The 22,320-nt window shown below is 39.8% G+C and overlaps 1 protein-coding gene across 1 annotated transcript in view; it reads right to left on the reverse strand.

The window, feature by feature from the left end:
• LOC145353303 (cilia- and flagella-associated protein 47-like) overlaps positions 1–22,320 on the reverse strand; it is a 495,401-nt gene that overhangs the window by 145,601 nt on the left and 327,480 nt on the right. Inside the window, exon 54 of the mRNA XM_080203935.1 lies at positions 7,050–7,225. Coding sequence (XP_080060061.1) covers positions 7,050–7,225 — 176 coding nt within the window. The remainder of the gene's footprint in view (positions 1–7,049; positions 7,226–22,320) is intronic.

Here is a 22,320-nt window from a genome sequence, read left to right on the forward strand (position 1 = left end):
TTGGGACAGGCTGCTAAGAGGTCTGCACTGCCTGGGGGGTGGCTCGGGATTGTTGGGGGAGCACTGTGGATGGGGGGGGGGCCAGTTGGGGCTGGCCTCGGAATGGTCAAGGAGCCACAATCGATTGGGGGATTGGGGGGGGTAGCACTGCAGGGTCCCAGGCTGGACAGCAATCGAGCTGGCCAGCAAGTGGGAGGCCGACAATTCAGGCCACTGCGCGTGCACAGAGTCCCACTGGTTTCAGCCTCCTGGGTGGAATAGGCCCCACCTCCTGAAATTTAATGATATCCACACTGGTGGCCTTCACATTGCACAGAGTGTGGGAGATTCTAATGTGAGCTCCCAGTGTGAAATACTCCAGTTTTCCCACAAAGTCGACACTTAGAATTTTTCTGGGAGAATTCCGGCCTATATCTCATTGATACCTTCATGGTAACTGATTGAAATACAAACACTGCATTAATAATTCATAGTGATATGATAGAGATTGATTTTTATATTTAATCTGAGCTATTTATTCATGTTTTCAAATGGACATGAGTCTTCAGGAAATGGTATGACCAGAACGAAAGATGAGCAAAGGGCGTAAATGAAATGGAGGGAACGCCCCACATCTGAACCTGCTTCCCATTGCCAGTTTAAATCCCACCCACTTGGTCAAATACTGGGCATCACACTTTAGGAAGAAGACAAAGGCTTTGGAAAGAGTATGGAGGTGATTTCCTCCTACGATTCCAGGTATGAGGCATTCCAGCTATATAGATAGACTGGAGAAGCTGGGTTTGCTTTCTTTAGAGCGGTGAAGGTTAAATGGTGAGTCAATAGAGACCTTTACAATAATGGAAAATGCTAGAAAGTCTCAGCATGTCTTACAGCGTCTATGGAGATACCGTCAGACCTGCTGAGATTTTCCAGCATTTCCTGTTTTTGTTTCAGATTGCAGCAGCCGCAGTATTTTGCCTTTTCCTTTACAATCATGATCAGTTTAGATACATTAAATAAAGAAAACTTTTTCAACGGCTGAGGAATTGATAGTCAGAGGGTGCAGATTATAGGTGATTCACAAAAGAAACAGAGGCAACATGAGGAAAATGTGCTTTTTGCAACTGTTTTGTATTGTAAAGCAATGTAGCTCTGTCTGATTAATCACATAAAAATAAATCTGCATCGAGTTGGTTCATCACCCGAGTGGCAACCTGTTATCTTTTGTCTTGTTACTACTACCAGTCAAAACATATTATAACAACAACAAGGGGTTATAATTTGGAACGCACTACCTGATAGGATTCAGTAGTAGCCTTCAAAGGGCAACTGGTTAAAAACTTGAAGAAAACAACTGTAGAGCTGTGAGGAAAGAGGGAGGAGTGGGACAGAGGGAGTAGTCTTCAAAAGTGTTGCCGCAGACTCAGTGAAGTAAATAGCCTTCTTCTGTGATTCTATAAAATGTGAACTGAGCCTAAAATCCTGTATTCTAGTCCTCATTCATGGAAATATTAAGAAAGCTTTACGTCAGTTTCAGGCATCAAAGAAGTATGTGACAATGGAGCATGTGGCATCTTTTGGGTGAGATGTTAAGCCAGGGCCTGTCAGCTCTCTTGTTGCCGTAAAGGATCTCATGATACCATTTTGAAAAAGATCTGGAGAGTTGATCCTGGTGCACTGACCAATATTTGTCTCAAACAAGATCACCAAAACTGATAATCACTGCATTGCTGTTTGTGGGACTCTGCTGTAAGCAACATTGGCTCCTACCTTTTCTCCACTACCATGGTGCTTTATACATAAAAAAAGTACTTCCTCTATTGGCTATAAAGCACATCGGGATGGCCTGAGTTTATAAAAGGCATGGTATAAATGTAAGTTTTTCTTTACTTTCACTGGAATCCATACAGTTTATGTCAAAAACATCTACAGACAAATTAGGGCATCCTCGTCAATGAAGCTGTCTCTTGCATTAAACTATGCAAATCATTGATTGATAGGGGCAGAAACACCCTGTATGCTTGTATCAGGATGAAGGCATGCCAGGCATGCACTGTTTCCACTCTACACCACACCATTGATAATGTGTACTTATGTTGAGATTAGAGGCATATAAGAAAGAGTGTGCTTATTCTGTGCTGACCTTTTTAATCCAGTGATGAAGACTTTCATGACCTTATAGAGTCAAGAGGTTGTTGTGATGCCTATATATTCGAGGGTGAGCACTGAATTGGAGCTTTGTCATTTATTCGGGGGTGAGGGAGAAAGATTTATGGCGATGGTAATAAAAGTAGACTATGTGAAACAGATGTGAACAGTTCATTGGTAAATTGAGATCTGATGTTCCTTGCAGCTGTCACCAAGGAGTCTTGGCATGATTTTTATTTTTACACTGGATGAGTTCTGGCTCTTGAAAGAGGCCCAGTATTTTGAGAAGGACAAGGAAGATGAAAATATTGCTTTCATTTGTCTGTTTTAATTTTTAAAAACCTCACAACACCACACATTTATCCCAGTACTCCTAATCCCTCTCTTCCCCCGCTTCACATGCTGCTCCTCCAATCACAATGTGACACTGCAGCACAGCTCTTTCCACTTACAACCCTACACTTCACACCCACCAGTGTCCTCAGAACTGGCACAAACATGCTGCTGATATCATCTAACAACTGGAATGCATTTTAATGTTCCATAAACTCCTTTCACACTAGATGTGTTTTCTTACACACCTCCCCCTCCTGTTCACACCTTGCTGCTCCTTCTCAGCATCCACTTTATAAGAAGCAGGGGCATGATATTTTATAAAGGCTAACCTGCTCATACTCTCTTTGAAAGTCAGGCTGCCAAGCAACAAGAGAGAGACTGAATCTAAAAGGAAGGTGAGGTAACCAACAAACCTTCACTCTGATGGGAAATGCTGTCATGGAAATTGTTGACACAGGGTGGACGCATGAATATTGGCTATGCCAAGCTTGGAGGCCAAGTGCAGCGAGTATTAGGCTGTTCTCTTTAGCTTAGTGGTGCTGTATTGGACTCATGCTTATTAACTATTGTTTTCCCTTCCCGTGTCTAGCCTAGAACATGGACTCTGCATCCATGAGTTGAAGTGGGATTATCCACCAGATGATGGGGTGACACACTTGCACTTACCCTCACTTTTCCAAGAACCAACTTCTAATTTGATACCTTGATTAGGTTAAATAGATTTTTTTGGTCATTTTTGTCATGGACTTGAGCATCACTGACAATGCCAGCATTTATTGCTTATCACTGCAATTGAGGGGATGGTGAATCTTTGAGTATTGTACTGCAGTTTCTATGGGTAAGGTACTCTTACAATGCTGTTACGCAGGGAGTTCCAGTATTTTGACCCAATCACATTGAAGGAACGTTGTATTTCAAAATAAGGATGATGATTAACTTGCAATAGCTTAAGACATTGGACTGCCTGTTGAAGAGTATGGAAGAACTTGCTTCCAGTACATGTGGAATTCTGGTAAAATGCTGGTTGATCTATCATGGAGCATATGGACAGCACCATAGACCCTGCAATCTAGTTCTCCTTTCAGGGTCTCCAGCACGATTAGTCACATCTCTCATCAGTATTCCTACTGACATTAGGCTGATTCTGGATTCCATTATCTTCTCCACTTTGAGCAAGCTCAGGAGGCAAATAGATAGGGGCTTAATTTGCACCACAAACCTCTTACAGTTGCGCTCAAGCAGTTACGTAAAGGTGCCGAGGCACAGTTCCGGGATATTGTCAAGGGTACAATGGGTGTAGCATATATTTATTTGCCTTTCGCAGGTTGGCAGCATATCTGGTTCTTATGGAGTTACATACATTAATCCTCAGGAAATAAGAGATAAATGCTGTAGATCTATTGATTATAAGAGCAACATAAATATACTTGCAAGCAGCCTTCCTTTGTAGAGTGCTAACAACCCAACGCTTCCAGAGGATTCCTCACTTGTTGCAGTTTTAAAGTTTATTTATTAGTCACAAGTAAGGCTTACATTAACATTGCAATGAAGTTACTGTGAAATTCCCCTAGTTGCCACACTCCGGCGCCTATTCTGGTCAATGCACCTAAACAGCATGTCTTTCAGACTGTGGGATGAAACATGTGCAGACATGGGGAGAACGTGCAAGCTTACACAGAAAGTGACCCAAGCCAGAAATCTAACTCGGGTCCCTGGTGCTGTGAGGCAGTAGTGCTAACCACTGTGACATGTAGAATGGAGTAGCCAAGGTAAATCCAATGTTTTGAAGTTGCAAACATGTAATAAACTGGTGAATAGCACAACTCAACTGCTTGTTATATATGCAAAACATTGTTCGATTGATCGAGAATGTTTCTTGTGGCTGCTTGGTAAGAATTAGATGCATAAAATTTCAGGTTGTAGTGATCTTAAACAGCACTGGCTATGTCAATTGAATGGTGGCTATTAGCTGGAAGCCAATCCTAGCATTTAGCAAAACTTGCTTTCTTAACAAAGTGCAATTTGTGAAAGCCGCTTCCTGGGATATTGCTGGATAGGTGTGCCTTGCTCTGCACATTTGGCGTCACAGGTGAATAGAATGTCTGCCATTTACATCTTATTAAATAAATCTGTTTGATATCTCATTTTCCAATGGTGTCTCTCAGCTTTCAAATAATACACAAAGCAAAATGCCTGCTAGAACTCCCATTGTGTACAGTGGGTGATCCGTCTCAGCCTTCGCCAGGGGACCCAAGTATAAGATCATGACATGTAAGAGCAGAGGTAGATCATTCAGCCCATCAAGTTTGCCCTGCCATTTAAAGAGCACCACAGACGCCAGCCTTCAGCCAATTCAATTCACTCCATGTGATATCAAGAAATGGCTGAAGGCACTGGATACTGCAAAGGCAAGAGCCCTGACAATATTTCAACAATAGTTCTGAAGGCTTGTGCTCCAAAACTTGCTGTGCCCCAGACTAACTGTTCCTATACAGCTATAACATTGACATCTATCCAGCAATGTTGAAAATTGCACAGGTATGTCCTGTTCACAAAACGCAGGACAAATCCAACCCAGTCAATTATCATTGCATCCATACCTAGTACAAAGAAAGATTGTTGTGGTTCTTGGGGGTCAGTCACCTTAGCTCCATGGCACCTCTGCAGAAGTTCCTCAGGATGGTAATCTAGGCCCAACCATCTTCAGCTGCTTCATCAATGACCTCCCTTCCATCAAAAGGTCAGAAATGGGGAAATGGTTGATAGTACACCATTTGCAACTCCTTAGATACCAAAGTATATGTTCAAATGTCGAAAGACTTGGACAATATCGAGGCTTGGCCTGACAAGGGGCAAGTAACAGTCACATCATACATGTGCCAAGCAATGACCATGAGAAAATCTAACCATTGGTCCTTGAAATTCAATGCCATTACCATCACTGAGTCCCTCAGTATCAACATTCTGGGTGTTACCATTCCTCAGAAACTCAACTTGACTAGCCATTATAAATACAATGGCTAAAGGAGCAGGTCAGAAGCTAAGAATCCTTCAGAAATCAACACACCTCCTGACTCCCCATTCTAAAAGGCACAAATCAGAAGTATGATGGAATATTCATCACTTGCTTGGATGAGTGCAGCTCCAACAACACTGAAGAAACTTGACACCATCCAGGACAAAGCAACCCATCTATTTGGTATCCCCTCCACACTCCTTCATCAGGTGGATGGGAGTTGTGTTCACAAACAGGGCATATATAGACACAAACCCAATTTACAAGATAATGCTTAACCCTCTCTCCACTCACACTGTCTGTACCTTTAAGACTTGATTACCTATAAAGACTCGCATTCTAACCATTATTTTGTAAATTCTTGTCTTTATATGCCCTGCTTGTGAACACAACTTCTCCTCATCTGATGAAGGGGAAATGCTCCAAAAGCTTGTGGCTTGCGCTACCAAGTAAACCTGTTGGACTTTAATCTAGTGTTGTGAGACTTCTTACTGAATATATCTACATGAAGTGCAGTGATTCAGCTCACCACCACCTTCTCAAGAGCAATGATGTTGCCCACATCTCTTTAAATAATAAAATCAAAAAATATATAAATGCAGCAACTATAAATAAAGCAACAAAAATATCTGTTGTGAATAATGCACAGAACAAATTTTAAAAGATACTTGTAGACTTTATTTAAAAAAAACAAGTCTTGCTTTGACTGTTGCCCAGCCATCAATCTAGAACTTGTTAAGGCCTATTCACATAGGTGAACTCAAGGCAAAGTGGCAAATAGAATTCAATGCAGTAAAGTATGAAACAATGAATTTGGTGAAGGTAAACAAGGCAAAGCAATAAAGAATAGGGTACTGAGAAGTATAGAGAAGCAGAGAGATCCTGCGGTTCATATCTGCGGATTCCTGAAGATAGCAGAATGGATAAATCAGGTGGGTAAGGAAGCACATGGCATTCTTTCCTTAAAAAGGCATTAAAAAAGAGCAAGGAAGTTATGCTGGAATTGCATAAAAACACCAATTAGGCCACATCAGAGGAGATTTACAAGGGTGTTGTCAGGACAGGAGAATTTTAGCGATGTGGGAAGATTATATAAACTAGAGTAATTTTCTTTGAAACAGTTGTGGACGAAGGAATAATTAATTGAGCTTTTTCAGAATATGGGGGTTCAGGTAGAATGCATGGAAAGGATCTATTTCTTTTCTCAGATCAGTTAATAAACAGGGGGCACAGATTTAAAGTAATTGATAGAAGCATTAGTAGAAGTTAAGCAGATTTTTATTTCACATAAAGGGTTCTGAAACTCACTGCCTGGAAGCGTGGAAGAGGCAGAAATCCTCACCACATTTAAAATAAACTTGGATATGCACTTGAAATGCTGTAACCTATAAGGAACATACAATTTAAGAGTTGGAAAGTGAGATTTAGCTGAATAGCTCTTTTTTGGCTGTCGTGAACAGAATGTGCCAAATGCTCTTCTTCTGTCCGAAGAATGTCTATGGTTCTGTGAAAAATAGCCAATATCTTGGTTATATCGTAATATATTGTAGAAATTTAATTATCTTACCTTCCCATACTTTCGCCAACAATGCTTGGAGCGTACTTAGCTTTATACGAAATAACTTCTTTTGGTCCAATTACCAAACAGGTGGCTCCAGTAATCCCAGCTCCATTCAGCATAACATCAAGTGTCAAGGATTCTTCAAGAGGATTACTTATCGGGATGATCACATCAATGACTTCCTAGGTATAGAAATAATAACTTACTTAATAAAATACTGATAACTATACATCTGAAGTTTTCATTTTAAAGTATTTCACAAAACAGGTCATTTAGTTGATCATGAAACCTAATCTAATGACCTGCAAAAATTCAAAGGGATAGCAAATCAAACCAAATCAGCTTGCAGGCTGATCTCGGTAAGATGGAAGTGGCTCAGGTGTAACTGCAGTTATTTAATGTTGACAAATGGTATGTACCTGAGGTTAGGAAATTTCTATAACATGCAGGTGTATTCAGTAAAGGGAATGGGTCAGAAAAAAGAGGTCTGGGCATAGTAGTTGGTCACTCAGAAGTACAGAATTTTGTGAAGTGCTGAGTGGGAAAAGGAGGAGGAATTTAGTTAAAATAAAAACTGAAAATTCTGCTTATATTTTGCAGGACTGGTAGCATCTGTGGAGAGAACAAATTAATGTTTTCAGCTAAATGCCGTTCATCCGAACTGGGGAGAGTTAGAAATTGTGAGGAAAAATATGAGTTCTCAATATGTTTTCAATTTCACTGTCATATACTGTGAAACATACTTGTGTGTGTGTGTGAGTGTGTGTGTGACTGGTTTGGTTAAACTGAAGATAGTTAGGCAGCAAGGGTCAAAACATCAATAGAGAGTTGAAGACAAGTGGTTGAAGTGGAAATGAACAGAGTGTCAGGGGAGTAGCTTGAATGGGAATTTACATTAGGCGGATACAGGGAGTGATTTAAAATTAACTGTTATATTTCAAAAGGAACATATGCAAGTGAAAAATTGTAGGTGGGTGAAACAAAGTAGTATGTTTAATTCTATAAAGCCAAATCGTAGCAGGAAAGATTGGTCAAGTTTGGGAAAAGGAACTTCTCAAGGACTGTAGAAACAATAGAGTTGACAATCAAAAGGGGAAAATATATTTATAGAGGAACTTAAAAGACTATTGTGGTGAGGCTTTGATATCTCAACAAGGAAGTGTGTGTTGACACCAGACCTGTGAACACCAGTTGCTGCCAGCCTTAGAGAGGAGAAGCCTGTGTAAGATAGAACAGCAAGGCATTATGCGGTAATATTAATTGCATCTTTATAGATTAGAAATTTTTTGAGGACTATTGCCATAAAAAGGGACTTTAGCTCTGAGTTTACTTAAGCCAAAATCTTTTAAGAAATGTTTGTAGAAGTACTGTTAACTGGGTAAAGGTGTTCCTGGACCATTGTTTTTTTTTCCTTTGTTTTAATAAATGTTTAAATTTAATACTTAAAATCTTCTCACAAGTGGCCTGAAATTTACTTATCTTGACTTCACATACCTTCTTATAATATACAAATTGCAAACCGTTGTGGCAGCTTGTTCATAGGAATATACAAACTAGATGCGCGGTAGGCCATTCGTCTCCTCAAGCCTGTTCCGCTATTCAAGTAGCTCAAGGTTGACCTAATTGCAACCTCAACCCCACATACAATATGCCTTTGGAATTTGGGAGTTTGACACTCACCACTTGTGCACTTTCCTGTGCTTGCATAAGAAGACGGCATGAGAAGGGGAGGATGTGTCTGTGGTGATTGAGGAGTGGACCAACGTTTTACAGATGCAATGATCTCTTTCAAATAGTGAAAGGGGCTGAAATAGGGATATATGTTTGTGGTGGCATGGGATTGGGTGTAGTGAAAATGGTGGAAGATGAAGGGAAGGAGAAGCGAGAGAGTGCATGAAATGGAAAGGATATGGTTTAGTGCCCTATCAACCAAGGTGAGGGGAAATCCTCGGTTGAGGATAAAGGAAAAGATGTTGGAAATTCTAGCATGGATTTCTGCATCATAAGAACATAAGTGAAAGAAACAAAAAAACAGAATACTAACAGGAAGCAGGGTGTGAGGAATCAAGGTAGCTGTGGATGACAATGGGCTTATAATGTGTATTCGTCAATAGCCTATCCTAGAAATTGAAACTAAAAGGTTGAGGAAAAGGGAAGAATTGAAGATGAACTAGAGATGGGAAAGTGGAAATTGGAAGCGTAATTGCTGATATTTTCAAATTCAAGGTGAGAGCAGAAAATGGTCATGATACTTGAAACAGACATGAGTGAGGGTGCCTGAATAGGATTAAAACATGTTCCACATATACAAAAAAGGCAGGCATAGGTTGAATCTATGGGGGTTCCCATAGCAATACCTTTCACTTATATCATCTTGCTCCCATTCTGATCTCTCTGTCCATGGCCTCTCACAGTGTTTCAATGAAGTCCAGCCTAAGCTCAACGAACTGCACCTCATCTTTTGATTAGGCAACACAGAGATGAACAATTTCAGGTCATAAACCCTGTCCCTATTTTGTTTCCTTTTTCTTTGCTGCTTTTGATTTTCCACTCTTGATTTCATTTATTATTTTCACTTTCAGATGATAGCGATTTGCAATTTGTCATTCACATCTCCTCTAGATGCATATTTTGTTTCTTTACTTATCCCTTAACCGCTCCTCTCGCTTTGTACCATCAACCCTTTTGTCACTTAATCTCCCCAGCTTTCCAACCAATCATTTTGTTCTCCTTACTGCCATCTCACCTTTTACCCGTTACATTTCTATGTTTTCCCAGTTCTGATGAAAGGCTATCAGCCTGAACCTTGAACTCAGATTCTTTCCACCAGATACTGCCAGACTTGCTGAATATTTTTAGTGTTTTCTGTTTTGTTTTCAGATTTCCTGCATCCTCAGTATTTTGTTTTTGCACTGGAATAGTTCAGTCCGAAGGTGACAAAGATATGGAAGAGAGTTCAGCGAGGCAGTTCCAATGTATACCAACTTTACACAGCAGAAGGGAAATTGTGGTCACCATTTCGAGGAGTAGAGTTTGTCTTCTCTTAAACTAATTTTACTTACTTGACCACCTCCAACAAGAATGGATAGTATTCTTGAATGAAATTCCAGGCATGTGTATCTTGCTTACTTTCAAAATACTAAGAATCGATATCTTTGTTTTTTCTTTCACTGACATTTTTCTTCTTTTTCATCAGAAGTTTCCAGCATTTTCTGCTTTATTTCAACTGCGAGCAATGTTCTTCTGGCAGTCCTCCCATACTGTACCCTCTATAAACTCTACCTCATCTTCTGCCTGTATCCTATTTTGCATCTTGCCCAACAGATCAATTACACCAATCCTACACAGGCCCAATTTGAAATGTTTTCCTTATGGTTTATCTCAGCATTGCCCCATCTATAACCAGTCCAGTGATTTCTGTGAGTCTGGCCTCTTGTGTATCCTCCCTCTCATTGCTGTTAGCAGCTGTGCCTATAGCTATATAGACATCAAGCCCTCTAATACCCTCCCTGCATCCTTCCCTCCACCTCTTCCTTTAATGCTCTCCTTAAACTGATCTCTCTGGCCAAGCTTTTAATTGTTTTGGCATCCTTCATTTTGTCTTAGAAGTTTTATTTTTATTTTACTGTTGTATTACACTGAGAGATGTTTCTCCATATAAATGGCACTATAAGAGAACTGGTTGCTATTGGTGGAATATTTTTCTGCTCTTTTCCAATGTAGGCAGACAAACACATTTATAGAATTGGTTGATTTTATTTCAGGTGTTAATTCTCACTTGGAAACAAGTGGTTATTAGAAACTTGCTGCATTAAATTTTTAGTTATTAAGGAGAATATATATAAATCAAATGAAATTGTTTGGCTAGATCTACTGCTGGGAAGAAAAAGAAAAACCCTGCAATGATAAAAACATTGATCTAAAAATATTACATTACCCAGAGCTCAGTTGAAGAGAATGGATTAGATGCTGCCATTAGGAAACTGAAATAATTAATTCTGATTTGGTGATATTATTCTAAAGCTATTTTTGTGTACAAGATACATGAAATAAGAAAAATGATAAGAAATCATTGCAATGCCTTAGGAATTATAAAATTGACATTAATAGCTTCAAAGTGAAAAACTGTGTTTGGCTCCAAACAACAATCCTTTCCTGATGTATTGGGTCTCAATTGCCTCTGAGTCACAAGATTCCAGGTTCAAGTTCCACTGCAGGGCTTGAATACAAGTACCAACACCAATACTTCCAGTGCAGCACTGTGACAGGTGCTATCTTTTGGATGAGACATTAAACAGAGAATCTGACTGTTTTTCTTAAAAAGTGCCATATTGACACAAAACTTGGACTTAATCATCGAAATTCTACCGCCTTGCCCACCAAAGGAATCATTACGGGCAAGAGCTGGACAATGGGAAGGTCCATTGACCTTGAGTGGGATTTTTGAGTCAAGATGCTGCCAGGCTTGCTGAGTATTTCCAGCACTTTGTTTTTATTTCATATCCCTGGTAAATATTTATCGCTCAATCAAAATCTCAAAAACACATCATCGGGTCATTACCACTATCATTAAAAATGAGAGATTTTAACTTATCTTAGTATCTTAACTTTACAACTGGAATAAGTTTGGGTTGCATAGCTTGGAATCAAAATACCCGACCTTATGAGTTAATGATCACAAACAATAGCCAGTCCTTAAAGTTAATAGGATCAATTGAACACAAACTTATACATTTGTTTGTAGACGTTGTTATACACAAATTCGTTGCCACATTTGCTCAACACAACTGTAACTTCGCTTTCAATGTAAAATTGGTTGTAAAGTTCTTTGAGACGTGTGGTAGTGAAAGGCACCATATAAATGCACATCTTTGTTTCTAACATACTGTTATACGTTTGAATAGAATTAGGCTTTTTTATTTAGGTTAAGTATTTATTGTACAACGAAAGAAAACTATTTCAAGAATGCAACAGTTCATAGAAAACATTCACAAAAATGAAACGTCAACATTCTCCCTTCTGTCAAACCTTCCTAGTTTCACAAAAAGGAAAATCAGGTTTGACAAATGTATTAGTTTTTTGAGGATGTACTACTAGGGCAGATAAATGGGAGCCAGTAAATTTAGTATAAATATCCAGAAGGCATTTAATAAAGGTACTACACAAAAGCTTAAGACACAATTAAGTGATTATGGAGTTGATATAAAATATCAGCATGGGTGGAGGATTGGTTAATGGACAGGAAGCAGGGACGAGTGATGAATTGGACATTTTCAAGTGGTCAGGCTGAATGCTTGGAGAGCTGCAAGGATCAGAGCTGGGGCCTCAGCTACTTGCAATAAGGCAAAGGGACTGAGAGGAATTTATCCAAGTTTTCTGATGATACAAAGCTAGAAGGCAATGCAATCTCTGAGGATACAAAAAGACAGATGAAGTATAATGTGGGGGAAATATGAGATTATTCACTTTGGTCGTAAGAAAAGATGTTTTTAAAAAAGGCTGTTAATTGTTGATGTTCAGAGAGACTTAAGTGTATTTGTAGAGCGAACAGACAATTAATATGCAGGTAGAGCAAGCACTTAGAAAGGCAAATTGCACATTGACCTCTATTGTAAAGGGCTGAAGTATAAGAACAACTGGTGTGGGAGGAGGCAGAGAAGGTGGAGGAATTCCTCATGAACCTGCTCCTGCACCTAGCCAAACATACAATTAACAGGTCCAGGCAGTGGGCAAACGAGGGGGTCATCCAACCCGACTACTTGTCCCCCTACTGCAGCTATATTTGCTGGTTGGTGTCCCTGGAGAGGGGAACATACAGTGTCTGAGAGCACCATCTAAGCTTTCTGTGCTAGTTGGGCATTGCAGGGACTAGAATACATAATCGACCCATTAATCAACTTTGGTTTAATGTTTTAAGCTTCCTTTCCACTTTGAAAAAAAACGTATTTTCACAATTGTACAAAATCACACTTGGTGTACTTTACAAAGTTTTGGGATCCAGATCTAAGGAAGGATATACCTGCCTTGGAGGTGGCACAGCAGTGAGTCATCACATTTATTTTTGGGTTGAGCGGATTGTACTGTGATGAGAAGCTGAGTAAATTGGACTTGTATGATCTGGAATTCAGAAGAACGAATAATGATCTTTTTGAAATATACACAATTCTGAAGGGGCTTGACAGGGTAGATACTGAGAGGCTGTTCCCTCTAGATGGGGAATTTAGAGCATAGGGGTACAGCTCAGGAAAAAGTGGGGGGGTTGGGGAGGTAGTCAATCATTTAAGACTTAATTCTGAAGATTTCGAATCATTGGAATTCTCTACACCAGAGGGTTATGGATGTTTCATCGTGGAATATATTCAAGTCCGAGGTTCATCTGTCAAGGAATCAAGGGATATGAGAAACAGGAGGGAAAGTGGAGATAAAGCAGAAGATCAGCCGTGATCAAACTGAATTGTAGAGTAAGCTCAAGGGTCTATTCCTGGCCCTGTGTTCTTCATGTTGTAATGTTCAATAGATTTGTTCTGTATATATATTTTTTAAATCATTGAAATATTCCAGATGAATATCTATCAAAAGTTTTTCCAATTCAAGCAACATACACATTTAAAACTTACTTACTACACATTTTCCTATGAGCCACATGCTGGAAAAGTTCATATAGGAAGGGAATTGGAAACTTTGCATGAGCAAATTTAAGGGCCACGGTTATAAATATGTGCATTACTTTGAATAGCATTTAACCAATAATCCTTGTAATAACTGCACAGTACAAAACATTCATGACAATTTTACAATGATTTCTAAATAATTTAATCGATCACAGAATGGTTACAGTCCATGGTGTCTGAGTTGGCTGGGTGAAGATGCAAATCACCCAGTGCCACTCTCCCACTTTTACCCTGTAAGCCCAATATATTCTTCCTTTATGGATAACACTCCAATTTCCTCACATGCCTAGATTGAACCTGCATCTACTACGCTCCCAGGCAGTGCATTCGAAATGCCAATCATTTGCCATGTGAAAACAATTCTTCTCTGTTGCCATAGCTCCCCTTGCCAATGTCCTTAAATCATCATTGGGAACAATGTTTCCTGATTTACTCTGTCCAGACTCCTCATGATTTTGAATGCCTCTATCAAGTCTTTCCTTCACCGCTTTTCCAAGGATAACAGTCCTAACTTCTTTAATCTACCTACGTATCTGAAGTTTGTCATCCTGGAATCAAAGGAAATGCTGCACTTATGTTTGCTTTGAATGTTATTTTCTTTGTCCATTTGTGAACATATGAATCAACAAAAATGACAGAAAAAGACAAATGGATTCACCTCACTTTTTCATTGAGCTGTGAATGCAGACAATCATATACAATCCCAAACGTATAAAGCCAGAGATTTAGCCACCTGTAGCTCAGCAAGACTGAGTGCAGGAGAAGAAGCAGGATTTTAAGACCCACAATAACATGAGTCTGTGAGATGTTCACAGGGACGATCTGCTGCATTGGAAGCCACCCGATCGTGTTGCAGGTGACAATGGTGCTTTACTTCTTCACAATCAGCCATTCCAGGCAGCCTGTGGAGACCGCAATGGGATATCATGGCTTGCTGCACGCCATTATATCAAGGTGTTCACAGGTACAATGTACTGAAGGGCTGGGAATTACACCTCCTTCAGGCAGGCTGTCCAGCATCAAACGGATAAAGTCCAAGGATGTTTAGTGAGTGTAGATTTCCCTAGTGTGCAGGGAGTCATTAACTGCATGCTCATAGACATTAAGGATTGATTTCCAGGCATCATCATAAACAGAGAGAGCTTCCACTCCATATGCTGCTGGTGTGTGACCTTCATCAGTGGATCACACAGGTCTTACCAGGTGCCTGGGCAACTGCCATCACTCATACATCTGAGCAACTCTCAGATTCCAGACATTGACACCAACCTTGAGTCCTGAGAGGGATGGCTACAAGGTCACAAGGGCTATCCATTGATAAGGTGGCTAAGAGCCCAAACCTGATACAGCGAGGCCATACAATGAAAGTCACAATGACACCAGGGCATAGTAGAGCAGAGCATCAGTCTCCTAAAGATGTGATTCTGATGCCTGCACAGACCTGGAGGTGCATTACATTACTCTTCTTCACGTGTTGCTGATAGTTGTGGTTTGCTGTCCACTCCCATAATAACATTGCCATTCAAAGAGATGTCCTGGAGGATGGTAACATGCCAGATGGGGGTCAGTCTGCTGAGGACGAGGGTGATGATGAGTTGAGAGATCAGGACAATGCTTCTGCTGAAGACCTTGGCCATAATCAAGTGGATGGCTGTGATGTTAGGGATGCCTTAATATTGCAACAACAACAGAAAGGGTTTGCAGAACTTTTGGCTTTCCTTTTCCCAGTGCATGGCATGAGCTGGTCACGTCAATCATATGCTGTATGCAGAAGGGCACCAAGAGTGGCCCCACTGAATCTGGGTACAGCTTTGACCCTTCTAGAAAGCCTCTTCCTTCGTCTGGATGGCACAAACCTACACGCATGGAATTATGTAAGAAATGTACAACTCCGCAATGCCACAAGGTCAGAGATTTTTAAAATTTCTGCCACCTATGAAGATTGACATGATTGGCAGAGACTAGGTAAGGTTTAAATTGTCTTAACTGGCCAGGCTGAAAAATGCTCAAAACTTAACCATATACAATAGATGCACTCAGGGCAGCACAATTACACAGCAGTTAGCATGGCTACCTCGCAGTGCCATGGACCCAGGTTTGATTCTGGCCTTGGGCAACCGTGTGGAGTTTGCACATTCTCCTCTTGTCTGCATGTATTTCTTCTAGGTGCTCCAGTTACCCCGGCAAAATACAAAGTTTATATTACATCCAATCTTAAGACTTCTCAAGTTCCACCAAAAATAACTTTTTGAGTCTTTCTTTATGGCTAATACCCTTCGTTCTTTATAAAGTTCTCATAAACCTTCATTGCAATCTTTCCATGACTCTTATAGCTGGAATTTTATATTGCTTGTTTCGGCTCGCACCCGACTCAGAAGCAAATAAAGCTGTGTGAGAAGACATTGGGCATGCATCCCAACGTCATTGTGCCCTTGAGCAATATTTTAATCAGCAGAAATGAGTCAGAAGTGTGCCCACCAATAATTAAGAAACAACTTTAAAAGAAGTTAAGCAGCAATTGACTGCAATTTTATGTCATCTGTCTGCCTTGACAGTTGGCGGGCAATCTGATTTGCAAGGCGTCCTTTATGATTTCGATACAACCTCAAACCAGGATGGGATGAAATCAGTGCTCAAATAAAATTCACAAGTGTATCTGGACTGAGTTCAGTGGATAATTCTGTTGCCCAGTCATCACAACAAACAGCTGCAGACAAATGGCTGATGGTCAGTGCCCTTTATTTTCTTTTTGTATCAAATGGGCAGTATATAAATTATTTTCATATGACATCGTTTTTCACTATAATTTGTCTGCAACAGATCGGCAGCTCCCTCAGGCTCCCTCCAGAGGGAACACAATTGAAGTGCTAGGCCACACGGTCTCTGTTCTCGGTGCCTGCCTTCCCTGGCAGAGCGCAGCCTTTCACAGAGTATGTTTCATGCTGGATGGCCATTAATTGGCCAGTCAGTGTAATATCGTGCTAACAGCACAATCTCAGGCAGCAGTGGCTTTCACATCCGTTCCCGTCCATGCTGACTTTGGACGTGACCTGAACGTAAAATTCACTGAGGCTCATATCTTCCCTACAGTGGGATGCCCAGAGCAGCACATTATAATATCAATTGGCCAAACCAATGTCCTAAATAAGTTCATTATGGTTGCTTGCTTTTGTTCAATGCTCCAAATGTAAGATTGTATTTTCTATGACCTTTTCAAATCATACTTCAAACTTTAATTATCTTGCAGCTACGTTCTTAGATCTTCCAATATTATGATTCTTCCTTTCATTATAAAATACACAGTTAATATTAAATCGCATCTGCCACCTTTCTGCTTGTTCAGCTAACTTGTTTGCATCTTACTACAATTTTCTATATTCTTTTTCACAGCAAGGCTCCAATTTGATGTCATCACAAGCTTTGGTATTAATCTCCTTGTGCTCTTGTCCAAATGAATGTAACTGGGAAGCATCTAGCATGTTAAAAGCATGCATCAACAAACTACGACCTTGAGTGTCATGAATAATTATATTTTACGGAGCTGTGCTGTTTGAAATTGTTTGTATATACAAAGGCATTGCTTATTCCAACATTTAGCTGAGGTTCTTTGATTAAAAAGTAAGCCTCAGGCAAGAATTGACTGCAATCACAAAAAGTGAAAGATACAAAGTATGCCAGAAAATTTTAAAATAAAGCTGCTCTCCCATTTCATCCAGCAAGCAGAGACAACTGAAAATATAGAAGCAGCCTGTAAAAAAAATCCATTACACCAATTTCACATTGTTTTTCAATATTTTTACAATTACAGTGGCAGGCTTATTGAATCTGACTATGAATCTATGCTTAAAAAAAGAAAGCCTATCATTTACCCAAGATGATTTGGGTGGATTCACTCTCCTGCTGAATTGACAGACATTTTGGAAACAAATAGATCCAGATATACAATAATTAATTAACATGAAATGTGCTTTTCCCTCACCTTATAGATCTCTTGAGAATATAGTTCAAAACAGTATCTGCATCTTAATAAGCAGTAACTTAATAAGTTATGGTTGCAGACATTTATTAAATTTATCCTTGGTTGCCTAAATCATTGAGCTACAACTGTTTTGTTATCAGAAAATGAATGAGCAGTTTTGTTTCACTACTTTACATAATATAATCATTTCAATTTCAACTGCCAACAATGCCTTTTAAATGACAAGAATAAAATTATGCAGTATACCATGTTGTAATTTGTTTGAAATTATATTAATTTATTCAGAAGCATAGAAATGTGATTCAAACATATTCTTTTAATTAAAATAAAACAGAAGAATTTGATATTTTATTCTATGCACACGTTAAATCTGCACTGACAGACATGGCCTTGAATTTTTCACTGCCTCATGTAGCAGGATTCTTAATCAGGTGCAGTTCACCCAAAGTATGTTGTGCTTGACCCAAGCATCTGAATTCATGGGGTCAGGAAATTAGCATGGGGCTAAACTGCCCCAAACGTAGAATCACTTGGCATGATCACTTGACAAATGCGCAGAACGTTGAGCGGAAAGCAAGGGGTGGCAATTATAGTTAGCTGCAGGCCTTTTGATTAAGTCTTAAAATAGCAACCAGAAAGTCTCCAGCACCCACCAAGCACCTGTTTGGGCTCGAGGAAAGAAGAGATCATTTGTCTTTTTAATCTTCCTTAGCTTTACCAATTGCGTCTTTTGGAATGTCTGATTTCCGGGAGGCAAGTGCTAGCAACTGCCTCTTTGAGAACCCAGCTGATGCTACCAGAAGAAAACGTGGTGGAAGTGATTCTTAGACTTTTTTCAACTCTTTTCCATGCACTTTCAATATTTTCCCTCCTTTTCCCACATACAACCCCCTCCCTCCAAGGGAAGGTCCATGAAACCAAGACACAGTAAAGGGGAAAAAGGTCTGTCAATGGGTCAAAATCCTGGAACTCCCGACTGAACAGCACTGTGGTTGTACTGACAACATATGGACTGGAGAAGTTCAACAATGCACAGTAACATCACTATCTCAAAGGCAATTAGAGATTGGCAATAAATATTGGCCTAGCTGGTGACACCCACATCCCATGAATGAATAAAATGAAATCTGTTGCCACAGGAATAAAAATTCCAAATTGGGGAAAGAAAAATTTTACAAAGCTGAGCGATGAACTGATCAAAATGGATACATCTACTCAAAAAGAAGTTTCAGGTCAGTGGGAGGAATTCAAAAATGAGATGTTACAGGCAGTTTGGACAAGCCTCCACAAAGAAAAATGATGGTGCAGCCAGAATTAAAGCCCCTTGGTTATCCAGAAGCTTATGGGGCAAGATAAAGTAGAAAAATAAAGCTCATGACAGTCACAAAAAGTTTAATATTGTAGAAAGCTAGAGGAATATAAGAAATCTAGAGGTAAAGCAAAAAGAAAATTGGGAAAGCAAAGACAGGATACAAAAATATACTGGCGGGTACAAGAAAAACCCGCTCAGAAAGGACAGCAGGACTAGAGGGCACAGCCTCAAGATAAGGCGGGGGCAGTTTAGAACAGAATTGAGGAGGAACTTCTTCACTCAAAGAGTGGTGAATCTCTGGAATTCTTTGCCCGTTGAAGTGGTGGAGGCTACCTCGCTAAATATATTTAAGTCACAGATAGATAGGTTTTTGGTAGGCAAGGGAATTAAGGGTTATGGGGAAAAAGCGGGAAAGTGGAACTGAGCCACTTCAGATCAGCCATGATCTTATTGAATGGCGGGGCAGGCTCGAAGGGCTAGATGGCCTACTCCTGCTCCTATTTCTTGTGTTCTTATGTTTTATCAATACATTTATGAGCAAGAGAATAACTAAGCAAAGGATAGTAGGGCTCATCAGAGATTAACTTGAGTTGGAATGCTGGAGATGTGGGCATGGTTCTCAATAAGTACTTTGTCTCTGTCTTCACTAAAGAGAGGGATGATGAAAATATTCTAGTTAAAGAGGAATGTGAAATATTAGACACAATAAGCATAATGAGAGAGGAAGCTAAATGTTCTTTATCTGAATGTACAAAGCATTTGCAACAAGATAGATGAGTTGATAGCACAGATTGCAACACATGAATACAATATTTTAGCTTTTACAGAAACATGGCTGGGTGCTCAACATTCCAGGATATACAATGTTCCAAAAACAACAGCCCAAGGAGGAAAGGAGGTGGAATAGCTTTGTTAATTAAGGAATGTTTCCAAGCAGTGCTGAGTTGTGATATAAAAACAGTGGAAAGTCATGTAGCATCAGTTTGGGTTGAAATCATGAATAGCGGGGAAAGGAAGACAAGGGTAGGAGTGGTCTACAGATCCCCAGGCTGTGTCCTCCCAAGAAGGTACAGCATAAACAGGGAACCATCAAGAGTATATCTGAAGGGAACTGCAATTATCATGGAAAATTTTAATCTGCATATTGATCAAACAAACCAAACCGCAAAGATAGTGTAGAAGAATTTGTGCAGTGCATCAAGGATTGCTTTTTAGAGCGGTACGTTGTGTACCTGGGAACAGGCTATTTTAGATTCGATTTTGTGTAATGAAGAAGGATTAATAAGAGATCTTGTGATTAAGAATTCCCAGGGGTAGTGACCACGATATGATAGAATTCCAGATATAGCTTGAGAGTGAATGCCATAGGTCCATAACTAGGGCAATTATGATGGAATGAGGGACGAGTTGTCTATGGTAAACTGGGCTAACAAGCTAAGATACAGGTCAGTAGATGAGCAGTGACAGAGATTCAAACAGCTGGTCCAAAATGCTCAGCAGGAGTTTATTCCAATCAAAAAGAGAAACAGGCAATGTCCATGGCTAACAAAGGAGGTCAAGGATAATGATAAATTGAAAAGCAGGATATACAAAGTTGCAAGAGATAGTGGAGACCAGAGGACTGGGAAGTTTTTAGGATCCAGTGGCAGAAAACTAAAAAACTCATAAAAAAGGAGAAAATTAATTTTGAGAAGAGCTTGTAATCAGCATGAAAACAAACAGTCAGAGTTTCTATGGCATGTATAAATAGGAAGTGGGCAGCTAAGGTAAATATGGGACCTCTACTGAACAGGGCCGGTGAATTGATAACAGCAACATAGAAATGGTGAATATGCTAAATAATTTGTTTGCGCCAGTTTTCAACGTGGAAGATATTGCAACATTTCTAAGCTATCAAATGGGCTAATTTCAAATAACACAGTAGAACTTACAAAAATCCCAAATACAAGGGATAGAGTATTAGAGAAAGTCAAATAGCTAAACGTGGACAAGTAACAGGACCTGATGAACTGCATGTTAGGGTTTTAAATGGAAATGGCTGCGGAGATGGTGGATCCATTTGTTGAAAATTTTCGTAACTCGCTAGATTCGGGAGAGTACCAAAAGATTCAAAAACAGCCAGTTAGACTCCCTTCTTCAAAAAGGGAGACAGAAGACAGAGAATCTAGGTCAGTTAGTTTAATAACTATTATTGGCAAGACGCTGAAGTCAATAACCAAAGAGGAAATAGTTAATCATTTAGGAAAGCTGAATATAATCAAACCTAGGCAATATGGTTTTTTGAAAGATAAATCACATTTCACAAATTTTCTCAAATTCTTTGAGGATTTAATGGGGAGAGAAGATAGACAGAAACCTGTAGATGTAATGCATTTAGACTTCCAAGAGGCATTTGACAAGGTGCCGCATAAGGTGCTGGTACATGAAGTAAAAGTCTATGGAATTAGAGGGTACGTGTCAGCACAGATTGCAAACTGGCTGTCACATAAAAAAGAGAGTTGGAATAAATGAGTCCTTTTCAGAGTGGAAAAACATAACTAGTGGAGGACTGCAGGGATCAGTTCTTGGTCTGAAATTGTTCACTATTTACATTAACAACCTGGTGGAAGGAACAGAACACAAGGTTTTCAAATTTGCCAATGATACCAAGAAGGTAGATGGGCATGTTGCGATGAGGATATTGTGATTTTGCAATATAGATAGATATAGATAGATTGGGTGACTGGACGAAAACCTGGCAAATGGTGTTTAATGTGGGGAAGCGTGAGGTCATGCACGTCAGTAGGAGGAATCAAAGGCAGATTACTATCTAAATGGAAAGAAACTGCAGATGAGTGAAGTACACAGGTCCAACAGAAGTTTAGAAGGCAAATAGCATTTTGGCCTTTATCGCAAAGGGGTTGAAGTTTAAAAATTGGGAGGTTTTGTTGTAATTGTACAGGGTGTTGATGAGGCCTCGCCTTGAATACTTCGTACAGTTTAAGTCCCATTACCTTAAAAAAGGATACAGTAACATTGGAGACAGTCCAAAGCAAGGGAATACTCAATAAACAATTGCATATTAAGAGGGGTTGAGGAAGTGAGAGAACTTGAGTGCATGTCCATAGATTTTATAAGTTTTAAAAGTGTATTTAATAGTGTCACAAGTAGGCTTACATTAACAATGAAGTTACTCTGAAAATCCCCTAGCCACATTCCAGCGCCTATTCGGGTACACTGAGGGAGAATTTCAGCATAGCCAATGCATCTAACCAGCATGTGTTTTGGACGGTGGGAGGAAACCAGAGCACCCGAGGAAACCCACAAAGACAAAAA

The sequence above is a fragment of the Carcharhinus amblyrhynchos genome, chromosome 15, assembly GCF_965287045.1.
Source record: "Carcharhinus amblyrhynchos chromosome 15, sCarAmb.v2.hapA, whole genome shotgun sequence".
In the NCBI taxonomy this organism is placed as follows: domain Eukaryota; kingdom Metazoa; phylum Chordata; class Chondrichthyes; order Carcharhiniformes; family Carcharhinidae; genus Carcharhinus; species Carcharhinus amblyrhynchos.